The sequence below is a fragment of the Littorina saxatilis genome, linkage group LG1 (assembly GCF_037325665.1).
Source record: "Littorina saxatilis isolate snail1 linkage group LG1, US_GU_Lsax_2.0, whole genome shotgun sequence".
NCBI lineage: Eukaryota > Metazoa > Mollusca > Gastropoda > Littorinimorpha > Littorinidae > Littorina > Littorina saxatilis.
The window spans coordinates 95334896-95354895 of record NC_090245.1 but is presented as its reverse complement, the minus strand read 5'-3'; the positions used below and the strand labels follow the sequence as shown (position 1 = coordinate 95354895).

The following is a 20000-nucleotide window of genomic DNA, read 5'->3' as shown; positions in this document are numbered from 1 at the left end:
AGCACGTCGTGATTTTAACGTCCCTAAAGATTGAATTGGGATATGCTAGGACACGTTTGAAGCGATATCACGGGTTTCGTGTGTTGCACGAGAAAACCCTAGTTTGACATGAGTTGTGTTTATGAGAAATGTAACTGGTCTTGGTTTGTTCATTTAAAGTGTGTTACTTGGGTTTGAGAAACTTTGAAATTTCTAGTTAATTATTTTTTTTATTTTTTGTTGATGTTTGTTGACATTGATTGACAAGTGTTTGAAGCTGCTATTGATTGTTTAAACTGATATTTTCTAAATTATAAAAAAAAATTGGACTCCATTAAGTTTATTGTTTTATTTTTGAGACTGATTGTGTAAATAGTTAAGTAGTAAACAATTTGAGGATTGTTTTTAAAAGGCACAAGATTTCTGTTAGTTTAGTATTTTATTATACTCTTTTGTGTGTGTTTAGTATTGCGAGAAACTGGTGTATGATACAAACTTTTTGATACTTAAAACAATTTTGTGAACTTGTGTTACTTGAACCATTGTATTACTTTGAGATTACTTTGATATTGTGACATTGTAAAGATGGCTGAGAATATTGATACTGGTGGTAACACATATGATCTTTATTTGGCATTGGGAGAGAAGCATGGTTTGAAGGCAGAAACTTTGTTTAAGTTTGCCCAGGATCAGGTGGATAGAGAAGAGAGAAGTCAGGAAAGGGAGGCAAAGAAGGTAGAGGCTGAGACAAAAAGATTAGAAGTTGAGGCTGAGACAAAAAGATTAGAAGTTGAGGCTGAGACAAAAAGATTAGAAATAGAGGCAAAGAGGGAATTAGATGCAAAGAGGATAGACGCGGAGAATGATGCAAAGAGGCTAGACGCAGATAATGAGGCAAGGAAAATGGATTTGGAGTTTAAGAAAGTACAAGCGCAGCAAAGTACAGGGGGAAATGCAGGTGGGAAATCAGGTCCCAGCATCAGGCCCCAGTATCCAAAACTCCCAATGTTCAAAGAGGATAAAAATGATAATGACAGATTTTTGTACAGATTTGAAACGCATGCTAAGGCGAACAAATGGAGTGATTCAGAGTGGGCCACATACTTATCAGCGTATCTGGACGCTGGAGCTGTGTCACTGTTTCATTCATTGTTTTCAACGGGTACTTTGTCTTTCGAAGATTTGAAGAAAGAGTTGTTGAAGAAGTTTCAGTGCACTCGAGATGGATTTCGTGAGAAATTCCGTAGTACGAAGCCAGAGGCGGATGAAAGTGTTGGTACATACGTAACAAAGATGAAGCATCTTTTCAACTGTTTTTTTGTTTTGTTTGTTTGTTTGCTTAACGCCCAGCCGACCACGAAGGGCCATATCAGGACGGTGCTGCTTTGACATTTAACGTGCGCCACACACAAGACAGAAGTCGCAGCACATGCTTCATGTCTCACCCAGTCACATTATTCTGACACCGGACCAACCAGTCCTAGCACTAACCCCATAACGCCAGACGTTGGTTGAGGTTGTCTGATATAGAAAACTCACATGATGCATTGTTTGATTTTGTGTTGTGTGAGCAGATTCTCAACAGCATATGCACTGATTTGGCAGTCTTTTTGAGATAACGTGATTGTAAAAATTCAAAAGAAATGATTGCCAGCGCGCGCAGAAACGTACAAATCAGCCCATCCGAATAAATGTTTGGCCAGAAAGGGTCAAGTAAATCCTTTGGGGACTGGAAACGTAGCGTTCAATCAGAATCGTGGAGCAGGACAGTCTTACAATCGTGGTCAGAGTCTTCTTCTTCTTCTTCGTCGTTCACTAGTGGTCAGAGTGATAGTGGCAGAAGACAAGATGGTATGAGCAGAAATACCAGGTTTCAAGGCAGAGGAGAGGAGCGTAGGCCGGGTAGAGGATCGCAGCAAGAAAGAGGATTGAGTACTGGAGGTACAGGTACTGAACAGCAGAGTCAGAGCACATGTATTCAGCGAAGTCGGTAGCGGATTGTCAAGACGCTGGGTGTTGGTAAGCTCGGCAGCATTCGGGTCGTTGCCATTAGCGGAAGGCCTCGTTAATGGGAAGCAAGTTTCAGTACTGGGAGACACAGGAGCTAATGTAGCTGGGGTAAGGAAGACGTTGGTCTTACCAAACCAGTACATACAGGGAGAAGTTCAAAAGGTAAAGGGTTTTAGTGGACGGATTGATGTGTATCCATTGGCGGAAGTGGTTGTTGATACCCCATATTTTCAAGGGAAGTTGAAGTGTTGTGTGCTAACAGATCCAGTCGCTGACCTAGTGATAGGTAATCTTCAGGGTGTGGTACCCAGAGTGGATTTATTCCTAGGGAATACGCAGGGTGTTGGATTGTGTGCTGATGTAAGTCACAAGAGAGAAACTAAAGAGGTGGTACTTGAGAAGGTCGCGTGTGCTACGACCAGGGCACAAGCCAAAAAGAAACTGGAGGATCCAGTTCCATTGAACAATGTTATTACTCCTGATTTGTCGGGTGACGTAGAGGATCTGATAAGGTTGCAGAGAGGAGATGAGACATTGAAAGAGATGTTGAGTTTGTCACGTGAGGATGAGAAGTATGCAGTTTGTGCAGAGAAAGTTGTTGATGTTGAGGAAGTTGTTGATGTTGTTGATACAGAGACCAGTAGTGGATATCGCGAAAGCATTCCACTGAGATCTCAATGGGGCAGTCAGGATGTCTTACCAAGTAAATGGTGGGGAGAGGCAAATGTTGCGGTGTTACCTCCGACTGAGGAGAGGGCCAGGGAACCGTTGCCGTTGCCTACATTGCTCAGGGGGAAGGAAGAGACAATCAGAGACATTGTTTTTGATCCTGGTTTGACAGAGAGTCAAAAGGGTGAGATGGAACAGGTGTTTGGAAAGATGGGTGAAATTTTCAAAACATGTGATGCGGTGGTGTCTTTCACTGCAAGAATTAGCATTCGAGGTTCATCCAATAGCAGGAGACAGGAACACTTTGGCAGACATGTTGTCCAGGTCATTCGTAGATCAGAGCATACCATAGGTTTATGGGATGTTTGGAAAGAGAAGGTTGCTTTGATCAAAAGAAAACTCGAGAGTTTTCTTTTGTTCCCCGGGAAGGGGGGTGTCACAAAGATGTGAGTAGGATATTTGTGATGTGAAGCACGTCGTGATTTTAACCTCCCTAAAGATTGAATTGGGATATGCTAGGACACGTTTGAAGCGATATCACGGGTTTCGTGTGTTGCACGAGAAAACCCTAGTTTGACATGAGTTGTGTTTATGAGAAATGTAACTGGTCTTGGTTTAATAACGTCACAACGTTGTAGAGGCTCGACCGAGCAAGGTGTCTAGCGTGTGTCAGGTTTGTCGGGGACAAACACTCTTTCAAGAGACGGGTCTCTTAAGGAGTTTCCATGACGAGACTTCATGAGGGTGAGCGAGAGACGGACCTCACACGGAAGAGGCGTGACGATGGTGGAGAGAGAGACCACATCGGCGCAGATCGCTGGACGGAGGAATCTCCATCGTCACCGGTCGTAGAGACGACGGTTCTTTTCGCTAATGGCGAAAGTGTTTCTCGGGAAGAAACGTGAAAGGTGCATGTTGGCATCTATAAGGAGAGTTTCTGGGAATTCATCGTCTACGTGGATTCAGCGGCACAAGGATGTGTAAATGACGACATGCTGTGAGCCGTGATACGAACTCGTGAGTGTCTGTCAACACGTTAACTTGTGCAGTAACTTATTATTGAAATAGTTTATTTATATCATTAATCACATGTATGGAGTGATTGTGAAGAGAGTGTATGAACGGTGTGGACGAGAAGTTGATTGGTATTGATGTTTTGAGGTAAAGAATTGTGTTATAATTTGTGATGAAATAATAAGTCTGTATCCTCCCAAATTCTGTGTTTGAAGTGTTTAGTGTGAAGAGTGAAGAGTCAGTGTAATTACATAGGGCAGAACACGTATACATAAAAGTAACTCCTTTATTCACACTATAATCAACTTCATGACATCTTCCGTGATATGAGCTCACATTCGCATAATACGGCTAGGACCTTGAGCCTTTCTGCAAAGTTTGGCCTCACCTTCCGCCTGACTGATTCCTTCCGTTTCTCGAAAAAAGAAGGGCAAGGAAAGCGTACTGTGTATCCATCCTGCCTGCCTCGACGTCTGTTTGGTTTGTGAAGCATGCAAATCAAACTTCCACTGGGTTGAAAGACTCCGCAATCGAACTTGCGTGTCAAAATGTTACCTTTTTACAGCGTCACAGTTTGTTACTGCAAAACCTTTCGTTCAGAACAGTGCAAATCGATCGCTTTTATACAAAGTAAAGTAGCTTTAACTGAATTTCAACAATTTTATTCAAAGAATTACATTTGACATTGCCGCATACGATTAATTGAGTTAACAGAGGACAACCAGCTAAGCTTATAAACGTGCTCTTGTATAAGTACATGTATAAGATAATTTCGTGGACGAATACAACGTATAAATTAAACTAAGCAATATTGTATTTTCTGGAATTGGGGTATTATTTGGTCGTCTGCTGATATTTACTACAGCACGCGGTGCGTTCGCCTCATAATGCCTCGCAAGTTATTTCAACTTTCCTTTCGTTTGCTTTCTTGTCTGTTGTTTCTAATAAAGTACAGTTTGCATCGTTATCATGGAGTGCAATCTTGCCGCTGTGGTTGTTGGTGTGTTAATTGTTCTCCCTTTTTAATATAAAAGCAAAAATATATTTAGTTCGCTACTCCCCGCGGGTTAGGGGGAAGAATTTACCCGATGCTCCCCAGCATGTCGTAAGAGACAAAGATTTTAGTCAAGCAGTATGTAAGAAATGTTAAGTCCTTTGTACTGGAAACTTGCATTCTCCCAGTAAGGTAATATACTGTTCAAAAAAAGAAACGCATAGTTGCTACTTGCCAAATTTGTTTTATTTTTCGAAAAAATTAACAGAAAATCCAATATTTAGATTATTTGTTTGAAATTTGGTATGGACACAGTTGAATGCACACACAGTTCATTTGCATCTTCAAATCAATCAGTCAATCAATACGATTGGGTGCCGAGGCTGTCAAGTCAGTAGGGGGTGTGACTGCCTTGAGCAGCAACAACTGCCCGGCACCTTCTGGGCATGGACTGGATCAGATGCCGGATATCTTGCTGTGGGATGGTGTCCCACTCCTCCTGAAGTGCCTGCAATAGATCGCGGTGATTTGCCGGCGCTTCTTCTCGCCTGCGCACACGTCTGTCCAATTCATCCCAGAGGTGTTCTATCGGGTTCATGTCTGGCGACATGGATGGCCAGGGAAGCACCTGGACATGGTGGTCGGTGAGGAACTGGGTGGTGAGTCGTGCTGTGTGCGGGCGAGCGTTGTCCTGCTGGAATATGGCATCCTGGTCAGCCAGAAGAGGAAGGGCGTGTGGGCGCAGAATTTCCTCCACGTATCGCTGGGCAGTTATGCGCCCTTGGACGTGCACCAGGGTGCTCCTTCCAGCGGTATTGATCGCCCCCCACACCATGACGCCTCCACCACCATGAACGGGTGCCTCATCCACACAGTTGGGCGCGTAACGTTCGTTTACTCTCCGGTAAACCCTCCTCCGACCATCATGTCGCTGGAGCAGGAAGTAGGACTCGTCGCTGAACCACACGTGTCTCCAGTGATTCCGGACGGTCCAGCGAAGGTGCTGGTTGCCCCACTGCACTCGGTTCTGGCGATGGCGGCGGGTGAGGACAGCTCCTCTGTGAGGTCTGCGAGCTCTCAAACCAGCTTCATGCAGGCGGTTCCGCACGGTCTGGTCCGATAATCGGTGTGGCCCGGGGAGAGCCTGGACAGAAGATGAGGCCGACAGGAAACGATTCCGGAGGTGGCGGAGCCGTATGAAGCGGTCGTGAGCATCAGTTGTCGCCCTTGGTCTTCCCGCTCGTGGCAAGTCAGCAACGGAGCCAGTGGCTTGAAACCTGACCAACAGTCTACTGATGGTGCTCTGGGACACGTGGAAGTGCCTGGCGATTGCACTTTGACTTTGGCCTGCTTGTAAACGACCCAATGCAATTTGGCGGTCTTCTCTGCTCAATCGGGCCATCTTTCGTCGCTGAATTGTCGTCTGATTTCTTTGTGGCGAACAATCCGCTTTTATGGGTTTTGGAAGACATGGTGAGAGCTCAATATTCCCCGAGTTTCACGAGATTACACTGAAGCATGACGAGTGGTCATGCCAAATGAGCAATGTTGACATTGTAGCCACTGATAACGCATGCGTCACGTGCAGAGCTCACTTGTGGCAATGGACGAAAGGTCGACGACGAGATAAACATTTTCTGCAGTTTGGTGGATATCCTTGTAGCCATATAACTAAATTAACCAAATATTACAAGCTATGCGTTTCTTTTTTTGAACAGTATATATTGTACTATACGTTGCAAGCCCCTGGAGCAATTTTTTGATTAGTGCTTTTGTGAACAAGAAACAATTAACAAGTGGCTCTATCCCATCTCCCCCCCTTTCCCCGTAGCGATATAACCTTCGTGGTTGAAAACGACGTTAAACACCAAATAAAGAAAGAATTTAGTTTGCTAATAAAACAACAACATAAATACGACAGACAGATCAATCATCGTTGGTATTGGAGCCGCTGTCTACCATGCGTTCACAAGATTAGAGACCGACCCCAAAATACCAATAATTCTCTTCTTCTTGTACTAGCAATAAATGTACACAGACAGTCAGGCAATACTATCCGTACTTTGCATGCAGTTGTTTGCAAGCCCTAGTGAATATTTACGCCCCGTTTGCTGTCGTCGAAAGATATAAAGTCTCTTCTTAGTAATGACCAGCAACATTGACTGTCAGTCCCCTTTCCTATCTGTGTTTGGTCGGCTGCTTCTCTTGTTTGTTGGCAGCGTGGGTAGTGTTGGTGGTAGTTTCTATTTCTATAAAAGCCTGTGCTGCCAATGTTCACAATTCTTTTGAAGTTCGTTTTATGTATGCGTCTTTCGTTTATTGCATCCCTTCTTCGATGCTAGTTTTGTTTCCATGGCTGCTCTGTTGTGGATCCCAGCGGGTTTTAAATCATAGCAAATTCACGGAGAGGAAGTAACGACCCGTCTCAATGGGCTTCTCGTCAAAGAATCTGGTTAGCTGTACATGTATTTCTTTAGGATGCTGACGGATCTAAGAGTACATTTCACGACCTACTTACCATAAAAGGTCGTAAGCAGTGTGTGCAGACTCTTCTCTGTTTCCGAACATCTCTCTGTGCATGTATGCACCCGATAAAGATCCCGAGCACATAATGTAAGAAGTTGATGGTATTCAATAATACGAAAACACACCTAAAAACTAAATAATGATATCTTTTGATCTGATCGGCTTCACTGCAATTCGATAGCATATATTATGTCCGGTAAGCATTGTTTTGTATTTATTTATGTCAACTGAAAAAAGGAAGAAGTTCGAAACACACACACACACACACACACACACACACACACACACACACATACACACACACATGCACACACATACACACACACACACATACACACACACACACACACACACAAACACACTCACACACACATACACACACACACACACACACACACACACACACACACACACACACACACACACACACACACACACACACACACATGAACGTCAACAAAAACAATATGGACGACAAAATGTATCCGCCATTCTCGATACGGGTTACGTGGGCAGGGGAAATAATCGTAAAGACCAGCTGGGCATGATCTCCCTGTGATGGGGTGCGGACAGAGAGATCCCAAAATACTGGCCAGGATTACTCGCTCAAGTGAAGGGCGCTGATTGATTTCCACTGCCCACGAAGAAAGGGTTGCATTCTGGCTCTGTGCGCAGTATTTCGTGGGAGGTTGTGAAAATACGCACGTGCGTGTATGCGCGCGCGCGCGCGTGTGTGTGTGTGTGTGTGTGTGTGTGTGTGTGTGTGTGTGTGTGTGTGTGTGTGTGTGTGTGTGTGTGTGTGTGTGTGTGTGTGTGTGTGTGTGTGTGTGTCCGACTGATAATGATAAGATACCAAATCCTCTCTCTCTCTCTCTGTCTCTCTCTCTCTGTCTCTCTCTCTCTCTCTCTCTCTCTCTCTCTCTCTCTCTCTCTCTCTCTCTCTCTCTCTCTCTCTCTCTCTCACGGATCAGATAAATATCTACTACCAAGGACCCGTGTAGATCTATATAAAACTAGTTTTGCCTTTGCTGGGCCGTCAAGGTGGAACTCTCTTCCTTCGAATGTTAAAACTAGCAAATCTGTAAATATTTTTAAATCTTCTTTAAAAAAACCATCTAAACTGTTCTCTGTAAGTACACACCCGCGGTGACATAATCATGTGAATCTTACAGTTCTGTCTAATGTATACTATATTAATATTACTATATAATTATATTCACGTCATATTACATATTCATAGCATATAGTATTCATATTGTTTTACTTCGTATATTAGATTTTGTGTTTCGTGTGGCCGTGGTGCTTATGCTTATTTACTGTACATTTACATGTTATGCCTATATGAATTCATTATATTATGTTGTTTATATGCGTGCGGATGTGTTAGTGTGAATGTAAAGGGCACGTTGTAAGATTAGGTCCTTGGCTTAAAATGTTTACCCTTTATGTCAATAAAATGTTCTAAGTCTAAGTCTAAGTCTAAGTCTCTCTCTCTCTCTCTCTCTCTCTCTCTCTCTCTCTCTCTCTCTCTCTCTCTCTCTCTCTCTCTCTCTCTCTCTCTCTCTCTCTCTCTCTCTAACCTGTGGTTCACAGCTTAGCAAATTTTGGTCGAAAGAGCTTGCGGAAGAGAAAGGATGTGGAGCTATATCTTGCTAGCTATAGATTTTCAAAAATGCCCTTGATTGATCCCTACCCTCTTACCGAGGAGAACGTGACCTATAGCTGTAGGAGCAAAACGTAAGGTCTAGATTTTTTCAAATTGTCTTTTAATTTGCATTTTCCCAAATGTTGTTCTAAATGTAGCTAACACTGTAATCGTAAAGTGCATTCCGAAAAAAAAGCTCAAGTCAAATACTAGAGCCGTTCCTTGAATAGCTCCTGCCCTGAAATGTAATTTAGAGGGAAATAGTATGTAAACTGAATTTCACAATACTGGGGCATTCTGTTTCGTCTTGGTCATTTCGTTCGGTTTGAATATCAGAAGAGTTCTTCAGTTGAAGATGCACGTGCCTCACATCGAAGCACGCGTTAGCTAGCACAGAAAGAGGGGCTGGGTGAGAGAGAGAGAGAGAGAGAGAGAGAGAGAGAGAGAGAGAGAGAGAGAGAGAGAGAGAGAGAGAGAGAGAGAGAGAGAGAGTGAGAGAGAGACACACACACACACACACACACACACAGAGAGACACACAGACAGAGACAGAGAGACAGACAGACAGAGAGAGAGACAGAGAGAGAGAAAGAGAGAGAGAGTCAGAGAGAGAGAGACATAGAGACAGAGGGAGAAAGAAAGAGAGAGACAAAGAGATAAAGAGACAGACAGACAGACAGACAGACACAGAGACAGACAGACAGACACACAGACACACAGACACACAGACACACATGCACACACAGACACAGACACACACACACGCACACACACACACACACACACGCACCACACACACACACTCACGCACACACACACGCACACACACACACGCACACATTCACACACACAAACACACTCACACACAGACACACAGACACACACACACACACACACACACACACACACACACACAGAGTGTCTCACACAGAAACAAGACATCCAGAAAGAGAGACAGATAGACACAAATACAAAGACAGACAGACGTAAGTGCACACACTGACCAGGAAAGATAGGTACTTAGTGTTTGTTTGTTTGTTTGTTTATTTGTTTTTGTTTTTGTGTTAAGATTGTTGTCTATCAGCAGCCAACATGTAACACCATGCCTGCCATTTAGATAGTTTACGCGCGTGTACGTGTGCAAATCTGTTTTTCCGCATGTGTGTGAATATCTGTTTTTCAACGGATCCCAGAGGATCGCATTGTGCATTCATTGCTAGGGCGTCTGCGTGTCTGGAGATACGACTCAAATAACGCATTTCCTCTGCTATACCTTTGGGATGCACGTATCTTGATCCTTCAAGCGTAAAAGCGTGATCAGCAAATAAAACACCAAAAGCACCACACAGAAAAGAACCACACAAAAAATGCTAAGCCATGAAACGCAATTTGTATGCAGAACAAGGGTGTTATTGGTGACCCAGAATCCACTAAGGGAGAGAAGCCTTAAATAATGAGCCAAAGATGTCATTTCAAGGATCGGTTTCAATTTTCTCGAGATGTTTTATGCTTGGGGAAAATGCCACGATCATCCTCTTGCTGTGGTCTGGTGGGAATCTCCATTTATGGTGGATTTGTATCTACTGAGGGTGTTCTTGTTTGGTGTGTGTGTGTGGACTGTAATAGTAAAAGTTGTTGTTGTTGTTGTTGTTGTTGTTGTTGTTGTTGTTGTTGTTTTATATGAGCGTTATTTTCATTAATAAATACGACCAAAGAGTTTATTTCTGCCTGTTGGGATTGTATCTTGAACATCAATCAATACATATTCATTTAAACGCGGAACAAAAACGCACACGAAGAACACACAGAACAGAGTGAGAGAGAGAGAGAGAGAGAGAGAGAGAGAGAGAGAGAGAGAGAGAGAGAGAGAGAGAGAGAGAGACAGACAGACAGACAGACAGACAGACAGACAGACAGACAGACAGACAGAGAAGGAGAAAGAGTGAGGGGGAGAGAGTGGGGGGAGGGGGAGAGAGGGAGACACACAGAAGAGGTGGGGGTAGACTAAAAGCTACAGGCCTGAGAAAAATCTAAACCATAAACACGAACTCAGTTCATACATTTCATTACACCGCACGCCTGGTGGGTTAAGGTGGAGATGTGTCCGATCTCCCAGGTCAACTTATGTGCATACCTGCTAGTGCCTTATCCCCCTTCGTGTGTACACGCTAGCATATAGCTGAATATAAAACGTGACTTAAGCCAAATTGACCCGTTATTTTTCAATGGAATTGTTTTGGAAGACACAAAGGAACACAAGCACCTCAGTATTATTTTGCAAAATGACTGTAAATGGGACGCTCAAGTCAGAAATATTGTGAAAAAGACCACTTTGTTGATTAATTGTTCAAGGCATTATAAGTATAAGTTACGCAGAAAAAGTTTGGAAATAATGTACAAATCCTTTATTTTGCCACATTTTGACTATGTTGATGTATTATGGGATAATTGTACCGAAGCCCTGTCGAACACCCTGGAAAAAACTACACCTTGAAGCTTTACGTATAATAATTGGCGGTGTGCGGAGAACTAGTCATGGTAAGATTTACAAAGAAAGCGGATTTTGTAGTCGGAACGCCGAAGACAACATAAATTGATTTTATATCATAAAATGGTTCATGGTAAATGTCCCCTATATTTAGTTGACCTTTTGCCACCACTAGTTTCATCCTTAAATCCTTATCACAGAAGACGACCACTTGAAAGATTTGTACCAGCTCACAGGACAGAAATCTTCCGAACATCCTTCGTTCCTTCGACTACAATTTTATGGAATGATCTGCATGATATGGTTAAAACCACAAACTCAATTAGCGAGTTTTAGCATTATTTACAAAGTCCTCATCCTTATGTGCCAGTTTATTATTATTTTGGAAAAAGACATGTAGAAATACAACACAGCAGAATGCGTTTAAACATGAGTAACCTTAATTCCGATTTATGCAAACGCCATTTAAAAGATAACCCACAGTGTGCGTGCGGTAACCGGAACGAAACAGCTGAAGATTACTTGTTATACTGCACGTTGTTTGAAAATGCTCGTATGTCCACAATTAACTCACTGCCTGCCAATTTTAGACACGTGGAAACATTATTAAGAGGCAGCGAGCAACATTCATTTCGCATAAATACATTGATTTTTGAGTCGGTCCAATCCTTTATTGCTGAATCTGGTCGACTAACTTGAAGGATTAGCCCACGTACTGGTATTGTGTATGTTTGTGTGCAGGAGAACGTAAACCCGCCTCTCAGTGTTGTTGCATCAATTACATATTTAACATAAGTAATAATTATCATTGAGTTTTTGTTTTGTTTTGCTGTTCTCTTTTGTGTGTGTGTGTGTGTGTGTGTGTGTGTGTGTGTGTGTGTGTGTGTGTGTGTGGTTGTTTTCTTCCATACATTCGTAACGAACTTATGCTGCCCTCTCCATGAAAATGTACATTTATCTGAATTTACTTATTGCATGCCTCAGCATCGATGTTCTCGTCTCACGCGCTTCATTCATGTGTGTGTGTGTGTGTAAAGGTTTCACTCGATGTGTTTGTGTGTGTGTGAGTGTGTGTGGTTATTTTCTTCCATACATTCGTAACGAACTTATGCTGCCCTCTCCATGAAAATGTACATTTATCTGAATTTACTTATTGCATGCCTCAGCATCGATGTTCTCGTCTCACGCGCTTCATTCATAGTCTCACCTTATTTTTTTCTTTATGCTTTATTTTATTTTTTTCTTTTATTAATTTTTTTTTCTCTGTAAATCCTCCTGTTTTGATTAAGTTCCCCATACCCCCCTCCTACATTTTGTTCTTCTGGTTAATAATTGTGTTGTCCACCATCATGAAAACTTGTGTAACTTAGCATTGTTATGGTCACGTCAAATAAGCATCTGCTTGAGTTCGTGTCCTAGCTGCATTTTTGTCAATTGTTTCATGTCATGTATTTTGAATAACATTGTGTTTAAACCAATGCGTATGCCGTCTCCTGTAATGTAATCCAGATACGTAACTGTATACTTTGATCTCAAATTCAAAATTTTCCCACACAAAAGTAGGACTTTACCCGCAACTCTTTCTGTTCCCCAACAGATACATCGACATCATCCACCCGATACGAGCCCACATTCTGTGCAACCGACGCCGCAATCTAAATCAATGTTGCAATACTTTGATAGAAACAACATAATGAATGCCTGATTGTTTCATACAATCATTCATTCGCTCGGCGTCCTAGCGAGCGGGCATAAACTGATTCCATCAAGCTAAGTTTGTTGTGACTAATTGTTTGTCTGTTCACTTAAAAGACCGTTGGGTCGATATATTTGTGATTGAAAACGTATTTTTGTTAATAACAACGTTCCAACAACGTACCTTTCTTGTGTTGTTTTATTTTCAACTACAACTGTTTCCGCTCCTCAACAGATACATCGGGATCATCCACCCGATCCGAGCCCACATCCTGTGCAACCGACGCCGCATCGGGATGGTGCTGGCTCTCCTGTGGCCAGCCTCCTTCCTGGCCGGTGCCCCCACCCTGCTCTTCAACCAGGTCAAGGTCGGCCACCCGGCCAGCTCCGTGCCCTACTGCATGCTGTCGTTCCCCGAGCCTCACGTGCTCTACCACCTGGTCTTCAAGTACAGCGAGTTGGGGCTGTTCTATGTGGGACCCCTGGTCGTCCAGGTATGTGTGTGTGGTCTTGTAAAACATGTTCGCTTTGTTTGGATGTTGTCGTATGCTTTTATGCTATCGTCATCTTCATCGGCATTGTCATCATCATCGTTATCGTCATCATCCTCGTCGTCGTCATCGTCATTGTCATTATAATCACCATCATCATCATCATCATCATCATCATCGTCGTCATCGTCATCGTCATCATCATCACAACCATTGACATTATAGCCATATTCGGCAACGTTGGTATTGTGAGTGTTATTATAAGTGTTCCCTGTATCTATTGCTTTTTACGACGTATTGTATGTTTTTCTTGTTGATTGCTTCTGTCTGTCTGTCTCTCTCTCTCTCTCTCTCTCTCTCTCTCTCTCTCTCTCTCTCTCTCTCTCTCTTTCTCTCTCTCTCTCCTCGGCCTCGTATAGATCTTTTTAAGTCCAGCCTACTCTTTTCGGGGACTAATCTTTGGAATTCACTTCCAAGCGGTCTCAAACATTCTGTCAATGCCAAGACTTTTAAAGACAGATATTTCTCATTCCTTATACATGGCACATTTCGTTCTCACTTAGCCTGAACATGTTTATATTGTTGATGCCTTATTTGTACCTTTTACACGTTTCAGTAGATAAATGTACCTAATTAATTTCATAACATGACTTATGTAACGATGCTACATTGCTATTACTTGCAACGTAGTTGCTTCATTGACTCCTCAGTTTCACGGATTTTTTCTTCCCTCGAAGTTTCACACGTTTTTTGTTGCTTGAAACAGTTTTCATTATACCTTTGACAATAATATGTCATGTTCGTTTGTATGTATATTTTGTTTTTTTGTTTAGTCTGTTAATCGTTTGCTTGTTTGTCGTTTGTTTTTATTACTTCTTTAATTGATATTTCAACATTTTTAAAAACGTATTATCATTAGATTAAACCCTCCCATGGGCGAGGGCTGGATGTAAAAAAGCACCTGTTTGCTTATGCCATTACCCTCGTTAATAAAGAATTTGTCATTGTCATTGTCATTGTCATTGTCTCTCTCTCTCTCTCTCTCTCTCTCTCTCTCTCTCTCTCTCTCTCTCTCTCTCTCTCTCTCTCTCTCTCTCTCTCTCTCTCTCTCTCTCGTAAGGACAGGTTGTCATAAAATGCGTAGCCTAAACCTGCCTCACCGTAAACTAAAGTTCCATCATCATCCGCCAGGTGGTGCTGTACGCCCTGGTGTCCAGACAGCTTTTCATGGGGTCCGAGAAGCTTCACCGCCGTCTCACAGTGCTCGATGAGAATGGACTGGCTAAAGAAAGGTGAGGGGGGGGGGGGATGTCTCTTTTTGTTGTTGTTGTTGTTGTTGTCGGTGGTGGTAGTGGCATTGTCGTTGTTCTTGTTGTAGTTTTGTGTGTGTTGTTTTTGGACACGGGTAAATTTTATGCGCAGACTCAGAGACGGTATCCACGTCCAACCCCCGTGGCCATAAGTTCAGTTTGCTTATTACATCGTTACACGCACACACCTGGGTAGCGCGACTCTGTGTTGCTGCTAGCTTTCCACTGGGAGGAAGCGACCCGAATATCCCAGCGACGGGACAATAAAGTGATGAAAATGAAAATGATTTTTTTAATTATTTTTTATGTCGCTGTCGTCGTCGTTGGTGTTTGTTTGTTTGTTTGTTTGTTTGTCTGGGTTCGTGTTTTTGTTTTTGTTTTTGTTTAGTTGTTGTTGTTGTTGTTGTTGTTTTCGATTGCTGAGATAAGACAGAAATCGGCCCTTCCACCATTGGTTTTGATTAACATGGTTGAAAACAAAAATAAAGAAGTACACTTAGTCCCTTATCAAGCATCTTTTACAACACAAACATGTAATGCCCATTCTTGTAACTATAACGATTCCCCAGAGTTACGTTCAAAATAGTATTTGATGGGAAGTACACAATCAAGATACGCACATCAAGTACGATTCAAATTCAGTTTCACCGTTTTCTGACAGAACTCCACACGAAGTTCCAGACAAACACAAACATTCTGGTGCGTTCAAGGAAAGGTCAGATGATAGAAATACATTTCAGCCAGAAAAATACGCTCTTTCGCCACATTCTTGGTGCAGAACGACTGTTTTCAAAGAAATAAATGTCTGCCAGGTTGGACATATCTTCTCACTGCCAGACATCTTGGGAGGGGTGGGGTAGCACGAAACTGACAGGAGCATGGTGAATGTGGGTTGGGGTGGGGATGGGGGGGTGTTGGGGGGGGCAGAGGTAAACTGCAAGGCCAATTATCGATGAGGATTTGCAAAAATGAGTCAGAAAAGGTAGACATTGTCAACTTCAGTTGACCGATTTGTGTCTAATTCTAACGCTTCCAGAAAAGCTTTTAGCCTGTTTTTTTCTAAGAACTTTTCGCCGATTAGTGGAAGGTTAAAAACAGTTCAAGGCGAGGATTGGCTGGGCTAAGTGAAAAACAAGATGGAAATGGTCACTTATTGCTGACGTGTCTTTGTCCATTTCCAACCCTCCCAGAAAAAAAGACAAATACCATTTCTCTTGACAAAACAACTAGCAGGTAAACACAAGGTGGTACACGGGTCACCTTAGTTTATCTCTCAAAGAATGCACAATGCATAGACATTCCCTTTTATATAATCCACGCTTAACGTGAACTTTCTGGTTCTTTTAAATCCCTACCGACGGTAATTGAATGCTTGTTCATCAACCCTCATTGTTGTCTCTCAGTGCCTTTGGTCCCAGCCCCAATTCAGACGAGTAAAATCAACATTATTTCGTTTGGTGCGCAAATGTGGTGCAGAAAGGATAGACACAAAAGTTTTTTTTTTAAAGAATCCGACATTTTCCGACTTTGTATTACAAAAGGAAATAACAATCTTTTGCATTCTCCCCCCCCCCCCCCCCCTTCATTATTTTTCAGGTCGTCGGAAGCTCTGCGAGGCAGGCAAGGCTTAGTGAAAATGCTCATCATGAGTGTCATCGTCGGCTTTGTCAGCTACTCACCACAAACACACAGACCTAGTCGGTTGGAAAAATAACAGTTCTCTATCTCTATGTTTGTCAGGTCGTCGGAAGCTCTGCAAGCCAGGAAAGGCGTGGTGAAGATGCTGATTATGAGTGTCATTGTCTACTTCGTCAGCTACTCGCCGCAGCAGGTGTTGCTGATCTACGACACGCTGCAGCCATCATCCTTCCACGAGAACTGGACGCTGCATGTCTTCACCATGATTGTGGCCTACATCAACAGCGCCGCCAACCCCATCCTCTACTCCATCTTCAGCCAGAACTTCAGGAAGAACTTTCGTGTAGGTTTGGGCTGTTGCTCACTCAATTCAATTCAATTCGATTCAATGCAACTTTATTATCTGAATGCAACAAACACAAATGTTTCTTTTGGCTCGTGTACGAAATAACATCACATAAAAACATACTCTCAGAACATATAGACACATAAAAGTACACATCAATACACACATAACCCAAACCACACATATCCATACCTGCACCCTCACATAAGAATACTTTATTATCTCATAGAGAAATTCCGGCGTGGTACATAACAATAATACAAACAGGACATTGTTTTTACATAAGACATATAGCACTATATAACAGGGCAGGTTATAAACACACCTCCCACATACCTCTCTGGCCATTCCTTGCATTGTGCTTACGCATTCAGTCATGAACACATCCATGTCTCACTTACACATCGCACACATGGACATTCTTATACGCTCAACTTACCCATTCACACATGGACATTCGACCACGCTCCACTTACACCTTCTTATACGCTCCACTTACACATTCACACATGGGCATTCTTATATGCTCCACTTACACATTACCACATGGACATTCGACATACATCCTCGTACATACTCTCGTTTATTCTTTATATATACATTATATTGTTTTTGTTGTTGTTTTTTACTGTAACATGTTGTGCACTGTACTTTGGGAACATGGTACATAGTACTAGTAGCGAAAGAGACACTCAAAATGTCTGTAACACGTTTTGCACACTTTGTGACATGGTACATAGTTCTACAAACTAAAGAGACTCAAAATGTCTGTAACAAGTTATGCACACTTTCTGGCATAGTACATACTTTCGTGTAGGTTTGGGGCGTTGCTCACTTTAAACAGAATTGAACACAATTTATGTAACACGTTTTGCACACTTTGTGACATAGTGCATACTTTCGTGTAGGTTTGGGGCGTTGCTCACTCTAAACAGAATTGAACACAATTTCGACATGTTTTTGTGTGTGTGCTATCCTTGTTTTGGTGAATACAGTATTAGTTATCGTTAGATTTGACTGCGATATCCAGATTTATCAGTGCCAATGTCGAGAAAGCTGAAATCATATCAGATCAAGGCGTGAGCCGAGATCCGATAAGATTCAGGCTTTCGAGAGTCCGGCCGTCTGTTCCTCCCTACCTCCCTCCCTCCCCTCTCTCTCTCTCTAAGAAAGTCTGTTCCAGTAATAGAGTCCTCCCTTCAAACAGCTTTAAACGATGTAAATAACTGGTGTAGTGCTAATGCTATGCTTGTCCATCCAATAAAAACTAAAAGTATGGTAATTGCAACCAGACAAAAACACTAGATTTCTCCACTCAAACTAAATCTTACTATTGGTACGCAATCAATTGAACAAGTTCAACAGCATCGCGTTGAATGTTACAGATGTGCTTTTTGGTATTAAAAGTAACAGCAAAAATATGAAGAAGATTAATCATATTATTTTAATCGCAAAGATGTGCGTAAGCATTTTTTAAAAAACCGATTCACTGCCCACCCCGTATGTAATACGTGGTCATTTTCGGTTTGTCGTACGCCCATAACCGTATCTCGTACGTGGGATTTGTGTCAACAACATTTCAGGACATTTCTGAAAACTAAATGGGAGGTAACCACTGTCCAAGTACTTGTAGGGGTTCTAAACACAGTTCTTTCCCATAGACCGTTCGGATAAGTTACTACCACGTGTTGAAAACTGTGTTAGAAATGTAGAACCGATCTATAGCATTCACAATGGCGGCCGAAAGTCGGACCTCAACTCGTAGACCTGTTTTCAAGCGATACAGTGTTCTGTAAGCTCTACAAGAAGTGATTTATGGATTACCACACAGAAGAATACTTTTATGGGCTGTAATGTAAGTACCTGATGTTTGACACCAGGTTTAGCAGTGTTTTGTGTGATTTTACATGCTGCAATGTGTGTGTGTGTAAGTCCGGAAACTGTAATTTTTGACAAAAATGGTCATTATATCAATTTTTACTATAACAATCACAAAGTCCAATGATCATGTCATCCTATAATAGCCAAGGGTATAAGCAAAACACATGCCAAAGATCTAAGAGATATCTCAATAAATGATCGAGCAGTGAACAGATTAGTGAACCTACCGAAGAAAGCGAAATTTTGCCCTGGCACACAGCAATACCAAAATGCTGTTATACTGTGGCAGTGAAGAGGTTCCACTGGAAATTATTTTTGGAAATCATGTTGTTTTGAGATTTCGTTAGTCTAACGTTTTATTAATTAGAAACAAGTTGTTTATTGTCTCTGATTTAAGGTAAAGCATGTAAATGAGAAATTATGTGTACAAACAGAAAACACACAGTTACCATGTTTGTTATCACGTGTTTATTGATTGATTAACATTTTGGAGAGAACCAAAAAAAAAACTCTTCCAGGCGCTTAGCAAAAAAAAATTTTTTTAAATGACGTAAGGCGGTAACGGCTGAACAATTTGTCTAAATAAACCAAATTGGAAATCCAAAGCATCATCATTATAATCATCCTCATCTCATTAATCATCCAAAATTATCATAACATAATAAACGTTGCATAATCATTATAAAGAAAGACAGTAAGAGGAAGGAATTCGAAGGAGGGGAAGAAAAGGAATAAAAAGAAGAGGGATGGGTAGGAGTTGTGCAGAAATTAAAGTTGTTGTCCGGCTTGTGGAGCATTGATTCTGGTTTGCCCAAAGCGGCCTGAACGTTCAATGAACGAGTGTACTCTGGAATAAATGTTCCTGTTCAAATCTAGAGAATACTGTCTGTCTCCATTTAGAAGGTGGGGGAGGTGAATACTGTGGTTAGGGAGGGTATGTATGGTTTCTTGACGTGCTTCGCGATAATTTGGACAATCTAATAGGAAGTGTTTTACGGTTTCGGACGGAAATCCGCAGTCACAAGATGCATCTGTAGCAACGTGTCGTCTCACTAGATCGTTATTAAGATCACTTATATATAGCCTGAGCTTACAGTGAATTGTTTGTGATATGCGATCTCCAGAATACCAATAACACGGCGGACTTAAATCGTTTTTTGACAAAAAGTGCTTGAGGGACTTACTAAGTTTTATGTAGTCTGGTAAAGAATTCCAGAGTTGTGTTGTAGATGGGAGAAATGAGTTTTTGTATAATTCAGTGTTAAACGATGGAACTTTCCTATCTAAAGGTCTGCGCTGGCGATATGGATTATT

The 20000-nt window shown here is 42.0% G+C and overlaps 1 protein-coding gene and 1 long non-coding RNA gene across 2 annotated transcripts in view; both read left to right on the top strand.

Moving 5' to 3' along the window:
- The window catches only part of LOC138946507 (uncharacterized), a 458926-nt gene that overhangs the window by 274955 nt on the left and 163971 nt on the right, over nucleotides 1–20000 (top strand). The window lies entirely within an intron of this gene.
- Nucleotides 1–20000, top strand: part of LOC138950951 (neuropeptide receptor 15-like) — a 77422-nt gene that overhangs the window by 51999 nt on the left and 5423 nt on the right. The window contains exons 2-4 of the mRNA XM_070322671.1: nucleotides 13256–13514; nucleotides 14703–14803; nucleotides 16562–16802. Of these exons, the coding sequence (XP_070178772.1) occupies nucleotides 13256–13514; nucleotides 14703–14803; nucleotides 16562–16802 (601 nt within the window). The remainder of the gene's footprint in view (nucleotides 1–13255; nucleotides 13515–14702; nucleotides 14804–16561; nucleotides 16803–20000) is intronic.